The 11,450-nt window shown below is 29.2% G+C and overlaps 1 protein-coding gene across 1 annotated transcript; it reads right to left on the bottom strand.

The window, feature by feature from the left end:
* Window positions 1-3,738: 3,738 nt before the first annotated feature.
* On the bottom strand, window positions 3,739-8,508 carry LOC133575827 (gastrotropin-like). Its single transcript, XM_061928690.1, has 4 exons — window positions 8,059-8,508; window positions 7,807-7,982; window positions 7,654-7,743; window positions 3,739-3,865 (listed from the first exon to the last, which is right to left on the bottom strand). Exons 1-4 carry the CDS (start codon window positions 8,123-8,125, stop codon window positions 3,815-3,817), a joined length of 384 nt encoding a protein of 127 aa, XP_061784674.1. The 5' UTR covers window positions 8,126-8,508; the 3' UTR covers window positions 3,739-3,814.
* Window positions 8,509-11,450: the final 2,942 nt, after the last annotated feature.

Below are 11,450 nucleotides of genomic sequence, written 5' to 3'. Positions count from 1 at the left end.
GATATTGGTGTACCTTTCTACGTGCCGTGGTAGAACTGCAATATTACTGCCTGCATAGCACATTCTGGCCAACCATCACTTCCCCATCATGGTTAACAGTGCACCATTGTCTAAAGGTCGGTACGGTCACATGCTTTCTCCCCCTGACGTCTGATGGAGTGATCAAGCTTTTTTTGGAGTCTACTTCAACAACACTTTGTTTTATTTTGCCTTTTTATGAGCGAAAAGTCGAAATTATGAGGTCAGAAAGTTTTAAATAGGAGATAAAAAGTCAAATTATGAGATACTAAATTAAAAATTATGAGGAAAAAGTAGTTTTATTATTACTTTGACAACAGTTTGTTTTATTTTGCTTTTTATCAGATAAAATGTCAAAATTATGAGGTCAGAATTTTTAAATAAAAGATAAAATGCCAAATTATAAGACACTAAATTCTAATTTATGAGAAAAAAGTCGTTTTATTATCACTTAAACGATAGTTTTCTTTTGCTTTTTTATGAGAAAAACAAGTCAAATTATGAGAAAATAAATAAATAATTATGAAAAGAAAAAAATTCATATCATCACTTAGACATCAGTTACTTTTATTTAGTTTTTTACGAGATAAAATGTCAAATTATGAAGTCAGAAAATTTAGTTATGAGATAAGAAATAAGAAAAAAGTAATTTTATTTCCCCTTAGACAACGCTTTGTTTTATTTTGCTTTTTCAAGTGATAAAAAGTTCAAATTATGAGGTCAGAATATTTTAAATATGAAATAAAATGTCCAATTATGAGATACTAAAAAAAAAATATGAGAAAAAAATCATTTTACTATGACTTTGACGACAGTTTGTTTGATTTTGCTTTTTTATGAGATAAAAAGTGAAAATTATGAGATACTAAATTCAAAATATGAGAAAAAAAGTCATTTTATTATCACTTAGACAACAGTTTGTTTTATTTTGCTTTTTATGAGCGAAAAATCAAAATTATGCGGTCAGAATTTTTACATAGGAGACAAAAAGTCAAATTATGAGATACTAAATACAAAAATTATGAGAAAAAAGTACTTTTATTATCACTTTGATAGTTTTTTTTTTTTGCTTTTTTATCAGATAAAAAGTTGAAATTATGAGGTCAGAAAGTTTTAAATAATGAGATAAAATGCCATATTTTGAGATACTAAATTCAAAATTATGAGAAAAAAGTCATTTTATTACCCCTTTGACAACAGTTTTATTTAGCTTTTTTAATGAGATAAAAAGTCAAATTATGAAAAAAGAAATTCTAAATTATGAGAAAAGAAAGTCATATTATTATCACTTAAACACCAGTTTGTTTTAGATTTTTTTAATGAGATAAAAAGTCAAATTATGAGGTCAAAACATTTTAAATAGATCAAATGTCAAATTATGAGATAATACATTCCAAATTATGAGAAAAAAGTCATTTTATTATCACTTTGACAACAGTTTGTTTTATTTTGCTTTTTATGAGATAAGTCAAAATTACGAGAGACTACATTTAAAATTATGAGAAAAAAGTCATTTTATTATCACTTTGATAACAGTTTGTTTTATTTTACTTTTTATGAGATAAGTCAAAATTATTAGATACTAAATTTAAAATTATGAGACAAAAGTCATTTTATTATCACTTTGACAACAGTTTGTTTTATTTTGCTTTTTACGAGCTAAAAAGTCAAAATCATGAGGTCAGAATCTTTAAATAGGAGATAAAAAGTCAAATTATGAGATACTAAATTCAAAATTATGAGAAAAAGGTAATTTTATTATCACTTAGACAATAGTTTGTTTTATTTTGCTTTTTTATATGTTCAAAAATTTAAATGATGAGGTCAGAATTTTTAAATAGGCCATAAAATGCCAAATTACGAGATACTAAATTCTAAATTATGAGAAAAAAGTCATTTTATTATCACTTTGATAACAGTTTGTTTTATTTTACTTTTTATGAGATAAGTCAAAATTATTAGATACTAAATTTAAAATTATGAGACAAAAGTCATTTTATTATCACTTTGACAACAGTTTGTTTTATTTTGCTTTTTACGAGCTAAAAAGTCAAAATCATGAGGTCAGAATCTTTAAATAGGAGATAAAAAGTCAAATTATGAGATACTAAATTCAAAATTATGAGAAAAAGGTAATTTTACTATCACTTAGACAATAGTTTGTTTTATTTTGCTTTTTTATATGTTCAAAAATTAAAATGATGAGGTCAGAATTTTTAAATAGGCCATAATATGCCAAATTACGAGATACTAAATTCTAAATTATGAGAAAAAAGTTGTTTTATTATCACTTTAACAAGAGTTTGTCTTATTTTGCTTTTTTATGAGATAAAAGCCAAAATTATGAGAAAATAAATTCAAAATTATTAAAGAAAAAATGTTGTTTTATTATCACTTAGACAACGGTTTGTTTTATTTAGCTTTTTTATGAGATAAAAAGTCAATTTATTAAATAAACAATTCAAAATTATGAGAAAAAAGTCATTATTATCAATTAGACACCTGTTTTTTTTTCTATTCTGCCTTTTTATGAGATAAAAAGTAGGTCAGAAAATTAAAATTATGAGATAAGAAATTCAAAATTATGAAAGAAAAAAAGTCATATTATTTTCACTTAGACAACAGTTTGTTTTATTTTGCTTTTTATGAGATAAAAATTCAAAATTATGAGGTCAGAAAATGTTAAATATGAGATAAAATGTCCAATTATGAGATACTAAATTGAAAATTATGAGAAAAAGGTAGTTTTATTATCACTTTGACACCAGTTTGTTTTAGTTAACTTTTTTAAGAGATAAAAAGTCAAAATTATGAGGTCAGAAAATTTAAATTATGAGATAAGAAATTAAAAAGTATGAGAAAAAAGTCTTTATTTTTACTTCGACAACACTCTGTTTTATTTTGCTTTTTTACGAGATAAAAAGTCAAAATTATGAGTTTAGAAAATTTTAAATATGAGATAAAATGTCAAATTATGAGATACTAAATTCCAAATTATGAGAAAAAAGTCATTTTATTATCACTTTGACAACAGTTTGTTTTATTTTGCTTTTTTATGAGATAAAAAGTCCAAATTATGAGGTCAGGAAGTTTTAAATAGGAGATCAAATGTCCAATTATGAGATACTAAATTGAAAATTATGAGAAAAGTAGTTTTATTATCACTTTGACACCAGTTTGTTTTATTTAACTTTTTTATGAGATAAAAATTCAAAATTATGAGGTCAGAATTTTTAAATAGGATATAAAAAGTCAAATTATGAGATATTAAATTAAAAAAAAAGAGAAAAAAAGTAATTTAATTATGACAGAAAATGTGGTATTGCTGCTCAGGTCTTGGCTGTTCTCGTGGTTCTAATAGAGATATAGGGAAGATCTTTCATAGATCCGGACAGAAGTGGTTCATTAACGTAATAAAGTCAGGGGAAAACGAAGGAAATGTCTCTTAAAAATATCACTATCATCATCTTGTGGAAGACAATCTTGTGTCTGCAGTGATCACTTTGCAAAATGTTTGTTTCAACATTTGATTTGTTTGAGAAACTTTTCGGTGTTTTAAACTAAACCTAAAGAACTGGCATTAGTTTGTGTTTTTTTGTGGTTAGCAGGAAGAAAATATCCTTATTAGTCTTAATAAAGTAGATGAATATATGGTGATGGCGCTAGCTAACATTAACAACTAAATATCAGACACAGAAGATGGCAGTGGAAACACAAGTTGAAGGTGTGGTGGTACTTTATTCACGGCAGTAGCTGTGGCCCCTGGAGTCTGTACCCCAAAGAGGTCCCCGAGCACTCAGATCTTCTTGCTGGTTCTCTTCAGCACCACCGAGCCAGCTGTGGAGGTCTGGAGGGAGAGGGGAAGGAAAATGGCACTTTATAGACGCTCCCTGCACATTTAAATTGCGTAAAGTCTTCTAGCTGTCCATAGCGGTTCTACACGTATGGATTATTCATTCATAACTCCAAGCAATGTTTGTTGCAGGTGTATCTATTGTTGTGACCGGGTGAATCTGTATATTGTTTATGCTGTTTGTTTTTGTCTGGAAATAAATAGCGTTCACATATATATATATATACACAGGTAAAAGCCAGTAAATTAGAATATTTTGGAAAAACTTGATTTATTTCAGTAATTGCATTCAAAAGGTGTAACTTGTACATTCTATTTATTCATTGCACACAGACTGATGCATTCAAATGTTTATTTCATTTAATTTTGATGATTTGAAGTGGCAACAAATGAAAATCCAAAATTCCGTGTGTCACAAAATTAGAATATTACTTAAGGCTAATACAAAAAAGGGATTTTTTGAAATGTTGGCCAACTGAAAAGTATGAAAATGAAAAATATGAGCATGTACAATACTCAATACTTGGTTGGAGCTCCTTTTGCCTCAATTACTGCGTTAATGTGGCGTGGCATGGAGTCGATGAGTTTCTGGCACTGCTCAGGTGTTATGAGAGCCCAGGTTGCTCTGATAGTGGCCTTCAACTCTTCTGCGTTTTTGGGTCTGGCATTCTGCATCTTCCTTTTCACAATACCCCACAGATTTTCTATGGGGCTAAGGTCAGGGGAGTTGGCGGGCCAATTTAGAACAGAAATACCATGGTCCGTAAACCAGGCACGGGTAGATTTTGCGCTGTGTGCAGGCGCCAAGTCCTGTTGGAACTTGAAATCTCCATCTCCATAGAGCAGGTCAGCAGCAGGAAGCATGAAGTGCTCTAAAACTTGCTGGTAGACGGCTGCGTTGACCCTGGATCTCAGGAAACAGAGTGGACCGACACCAGCAGATGACATGACACCCCAAACCATCACTGATGGTGGAAACTTTACACTAGACTTCAGGCAACGTGGATCCTGTGCCTCTCCTGTCTTCCTCCAGACTCTGGGACCTCGATTTCCAAAGGAAATGCAAAATTTGCATGGTTGGGTGATGGTTTGGGGTGCCATGTCATCTGCTGGTGTCGGTCCACTCTGTTTCCTGAGATCCAGGGTCAACGCAGCCGTCTACCAGCAAGTTTTAGAGCACTTCATGCTTCCTGCTGCTGACCTGCTCTATGGAGATGGAGATTTCAAGTTCCAACAGGACTTGGCGCCTGCACACAGCGCAAAATCTACCCGTGCCTGGTTTACGGACCATGGTATTTCTGTTCTAAATTGGCCCGCCAACTCCCCTGACCTTAGCCCCATAGAAAATCTGTGGGGTATTGTGAAAAGGAAGATGCAGAATGCCAGACCCAAAAACGCAGAAGAGTTGAAGGCCACTATCAGAGCAACCTGGGCTCTCATAACACCTGAGCAGTGCCAGAAACTCATCGACTCCATGCCACGCCGCATTAACGCAGTAATTGAGGCAAAAGGAGCTCCAACCAAGTATTGAGTATTGTACATGCTCATATTTTTCATTTTCATACTTTTCAGTTGGCCAACATTTCTAAAAATCCCTTTTTTGTATTAGCCTTAAGTAATATTCTAATTTTGTGACACACGGAATTTTGGATTTTCATTTGTTGCCACTTCAAATCATCCAAATTAAATGAAATAAACATTTGAATGCATCAGTCTGTGTGCAATGAATAAATATAATGTACAAGTTACACCTTTTGAATGCAATTACTGAAATAAATCAAGTTTTTCAAAATATTCTAATTTACTGGCTTTTACCTGTATATATATATATATATATATATATATATATATATATATATATATATATATATATAAAGTTATAGTACCAATGATTGTCACACAAAATAAACAATTCAAAATTATGAGGGAAAAAAGTAATTTTATTATCACTTCGACAACAGCTTTTTTATGAGATAAAAAGTCAAATATCAACAATAAATTAGTCATTTTACTCTAGATTTTAATCCTATTCAAAAATGACTGCGCTAAAATAAGAAAATAAATAAAAATATAATAAATAAAATTATTAGACAATAAGATAAAATTTATCAGTTAAATAAAAATAAAATAAAATATTAAATACAATTAAAAAAGAAGCTGCATTTAATAATAACATACCGTAATATAGATAGTAATAAACTGAGGTCAGAAAATGTAATTTATGAGATAAAATGTCGAATTATTAAATAAACAATACAAAATTATGAGGGGAAAAAGTAATTTTAAAATAACTTCGACAAGTTTATTTTATTCTGCATTTTTATGAGATAAAAAGTCAAAATCCTGTCAAATATTAACATCAAATTAGTAATTTTACTCTTGATTTTAATTCTATTCAAAAATTACTGCACTGAAATTAAGAAATTGAAATATATTAAATTAAATTACAAGACAATTAGATAAAATAAATCAATTGATTAAAACTAAAATAAAATATTAAATACAATTTTAAAAAAAGAAGCTACATTTAATAATAATGTATAATATAGACAGTAATAAACTGTCAATAAAATTAAAGTGCAAATGAAAATAAAGCTTCACCACTTTAGTCATATTTTTTTGCGCTTAAAAAACTTCTCTATTACTTTAGCTCCAACATTAGGTCAGAAAGTTTAATTTATGAGATAGAAAGTCAAATTATTAAATAAACAATTCAAAATTATGAGGGGAAAAAGTACTTTTATTATCACTTCGACAACAGTTTGTTTTATTTTGCTTTTTATATGAGATAAAAAGTTGAATATTAACAATAAATTAGTCATTTTACTCTTGATTTTAATCCTATTAAAAAATGACTGCGCTAAAATAAGAAAATAAATAGAAATATATTAATATAAATTACAAGACAATAAGATAAAGTACATCAATTAAATAAACATTTCATAAAATATTAAATAAAATTAAAAAAAAGAAGATACATTTAATAAGAACGTATAATATAGATAGTAATAAACTGAGGTCAGAAAATGTATATTATGAGCTAAAATGTCGAATTATTAAATAAACAATACAACATTATTAAATAAACAACACAACATTATGAGGGGAAAAAGTAATTTTAAAATAACTTGATAAAAGATAAAAAGTCGAAATCCTGTCAAATATTAACAACGAATCAGTCATTTTACTCTTGATTTTAATCCTATTCAAAAATTACTGCGCTGAAATGAATGAATTTAAATATATTGAATTGAATTACAAGACAATAAGATAAAATAAATCAATTAAATAAAAACAAAATAAAATATTAAATAAAAACAAAATAAATCAATTAAATAAAAACAAAATAAAATATTAAATAAAAACAAAATAAATATGAAATAAAAAAGGAAGCTTAATGTATTAATAACGTATAGAATAGATAATAATAAACTGCCAATAAAATCAAAGTACAAATGAAAATACAGCTTCACCACTTTAGTCATATTTTTTTGCGCTTAAGAAACTTCTCTACGGCTTTAGCTCCAGACTTCTTCTGTTTTTTCGATGTTGTCATTACTGCCACAAGTGGTGGAAAAGTGTAACACTGTAGCCTAGAAACAGGTATTTTATGGCGGCCCCTAGGGGCATCAACAATGGGCCCTATGGCTAAGAACCCCTGATCCAGACCTTGGACATGTTTGAAATGTAGATTAAAAACCTCAGAGGTCCTCTTTAGGTCAAAAAGTTCAGATTAGTTTTGCATTTTTAGAAGAAAGAAGGATAAAAAAGTGGAAGTTGACCTCGATGAGTTTACCCGCCTGGATCTCAGAGGTGTGCTGGTAGTTTGGGAAGGTGACACTCAGCTTGCCGCCCTCCAGGAACACGGTGGCCTGGAGAGAAAAAACAAGGTGGCGTTAAGTGGCGGAATAAGAAGCGGCGTCCTTCCTGCGCACCTTGAACTTCTTGCCCCCGATGGTCTCCATGTCGCACTCCTGGCCCACGGTGAACTTGTTGGTCACCTTGGCGTTGGTGGGGTAGACCTGAGTCCAGGAGAAGTCCTTCCCGTCCTGGGTCACCTCGGTGATGATCTTGTAGTCGCGGCCCTTCTCGATGACGTCGGCCGGGATGCCTGCGAGAGGAGGAGAAGGTTGAAGACTGAGGGGGGGGGGGGGGGGGGGAACCCACTTAGGTGGTCCAGACTTTACCCAGAAGCTTGCAGAAGTCATCGTAGCCCTCCTGGGTTTGGGTTTCGTATCTTCCAGCGAAGGCCATGGTGCAGGTGTGGGCTCAGGAGGTGCCGAGGCCCAGACCTGCTGGTCTTTATATAGTCCTCACTCCGCCCTCCTCGTCCATCAAAGACGGGGCCATAAGCAGTTTTACGAGGGACATGCGGACCGGGACCACCCTCGGGTCAACGAACTCTCTTATGGGACTTTTTTACAGCCGTGGACTGTGACTTCAAATAAAGCTTTTGTTTGACTCCCGTCTTATCTTGGAACTGGACCAGGGCGAGTTGTAAAGAGGATGTAGTCTCGTTATGGACGGCCGAGTCATCGTTGGAGTCGACTTAGACAATACTTTCTTTTATTTGGACTTTTAGGAGGGAAAATTAAGTTTTAAATAGGAGAAACATTTTTAAATTATGAGATACTAAACTCTAAATTATGAGAAAAAAGTATTTTATCATCACTTAGACAACAGTTTGTTTTATTTTGCTTTTTTGTGACATAAAAAAGTAAAAATTATGAGACCATAAAATGTAAAATGATTAGACATCTAATAAAGATGACTTTTTATTTCAAAGTGTTGACTAAACGTGTGTGAGTTGTTGCTATGAAGTGGAAAGGAAGGAAGTGTAAAAGTCCCTTCAATTGTTAAAAAAAATAAAAATCAATAAATAAAAAATAAAAAATTATATTACATAAACATTTTTGGCGCCAAAATTGTACACAATATCGGTGGGATATTCAAACTGTGAATTGTAAAATAATAAAAAAAATAAAATTATATATATATATATATATATATATATATATATATATATATATATATATATATATATATATATATATATATATATATATATGTATGTATAATAAACATTTTTGGCGCCAAAATTGTACACAATATCGGTGGGAAAAGTCCCTTCAAACTTGTAAAAAAAATAAAAAAATAATATTTCAAACATTTTTGGCGCCAAAATTGTACTCAATATCGGTGGGAAAAGTCCCTTCAAACTTGTAAAAAAAATAAAATAATAATAATATTTCAAACATTTTTGGCGCCAAAATTGTACACAATATCAGTGGGAAAAGTCCCTTAAAACTGTGAATTGTTAAAAAAAATATATATACATATATTACATAAAAAACATTTTTGGCGTTAAAATTGTACACAATATCGGTGGGAAAAGTCTCTTCAAACTCTGAATTGTAAAAAAAAAAAAAAAAAAAGCAATAAATGAAAAAGTATATATATATTACATTTCAAACATTTTTGGCGCCAAAATTGTACTCAATATCGGTGGGAAAAGTCCCTTCAAACTTGTAAAAACAAAATAATAATAATAATATTTCAAACATTTTTGGCGCCAAAATTGTACACAATATCAGTGGGAAAAGTCCCTTAAAACTGTGAATTGTTAAAAAATATATATATACATATATTACATAAAAAACATTTTTGGCGTTAAAATTGTACACAAAATCGGTGGGAAAAGTCTCTTCAAACTCTGAATTGTAAAAAAAAAAAAAAAAACAATAAATGAAAAATTATATATGTATTACATTGCAAACATTTTTGCCGCCAAAATCGTACACAACATCGGTGGGAAAAGTCCCTTCAAACTTGTAAAAAAAAAAAAAAAAATTATATTTCAAACATTTTTGGCGCCAAAATTGTACACAATATCGGTGGGAAAAGTCCCTTCAAACTGTGAATTGTTAAAAAAATATATATATATTACATAAAAAACATTTTTGGCGTTACAATTGCACACAATATCGGTGGGATATTCAAACCATAAATTGTAAAAAAAAAAAATGTATATAAAAAATAAAAAAGATTAAATATATATATATATATATATATATATATATATATATATATATATATATATATATATATATATATATATATATATATATATATATATATATATAATAAACATTTTTGACGCCAAAATTGTACACAATATTGGTAGGAAAAGTCCCTTCAAACTTGTAAAAAAAAAATTATAAATTATATTTCAAATATTTTTGGCGCTAAAATTGTACACAATATCGGTGGGAAAAGTCCCTTAAAACTCCGAATTGTAAAAAAAAAAAAAAAAAAAAAAGCAATAAATGAAAAATTATATATATATTACATTGCAAACAGTTTTGCCGCCAAAATCGTACACAATATCGGTGGGAAAAGTCCCTTCAAATTTGTAAAAAAAATAATATTTCAAACATTTTTGGCACCAAAATTGTACACAATATCGGTGGGAAAAGTCACTTCAAACTGTGAATTGTTAAAAAAAAATGTATATATATATTACATAAAAAAACATTTTTGCCGTTAAAATTGTACACAATATCGGTGGGATATTCAAACCGTATATTGTAAAAAAGAAAAAAAAAAAAAAAGAAAAAAAAAAAAGATATATATATATATATAAAATAAACATTTTTGACGCCAAAATTTAACACAATATCGGTGGGAAAAGTCCCTTCAAACTTGTAAAAAAAAATTAATAAATTATATTTCAAACATTTTTTGGCGCTAAAATTGTACACAATATCGGTGGGAAAAGTCCCTTAAAACTCTGAATTGTAAAAAAAATAAAATAAATAGCAATAAATGAAAAATTATATATATATTACATTGCAAACATTTTTTCCGCCAAAATCGTACACAATATCAGCGGGAAAAGTCCCTTCAAACTTGTAAAAAATTTTTAAAAATAATATTTCAAACATTTTTGGCGCCAAATTTGTACACAATATCGGTGGGAAAAGTCACTTCAAACTGTGAATTGTTAAAATATATATATATATATATATATATTACATAAAAAAACATTTTTGGCGCCAAAATTGTACACAATATCAGTGGGAAAAGTCCCTTAAAACTGTGAATTGTTAAAAAAATATATATATACATATATTACATAAAAAACATTTTTGGCGTTAAAATTGTACACAAAATCGGTGGGAAAAGTCTCTTCAAACTCTGAATTGTAAAAAAAAAAAAAAAAACAATAAATGAAAAATTATATATGTATTACATTGCAAACATTTTTGCCGCCAAAATCGTACACAACATCGGTGGGAAAAGTCCCTTCAAACTTGTAAAAAAAATAAAATAAATTATATTTCAAACATTTTTGGCGCCAAAATTGTACACAATATCGGTGGGAAAAGTCCCTTCAAACTGTGAATTGTTAAAAAAAAATATATATATTACATAAAAAACATTTTTGGCGTTACAATTGCACACAATATCGGTGGGATATTCAAACCATAAATTGTAAAAAAAAAAAATTTATATAAAAAATAAAAAAGATTAAATATATATATATATATATATATATATATATATATATATATATATA

Source organism: Nerophis lumbriciformis, linkage group LG03, assembly GCF_033978685.3.
Source record: "Nerophis lumbriciformis linkage group LG03, RoL_Nlum_v2.1, whole genome shotgun sequence".
NCBI classification, from domain to species: Eukaryota; Metazoa; Chordata; class Actinopteri; order Syngnathiformes; family Syngnathidae; genus Nerophis; species Nerophis lumbriciformis.
The sequence above is the reverse complement of the archived record's forward strand: the minus strand, read 5'-3'. Positions and strand labels throughout refer to the sequence as shown.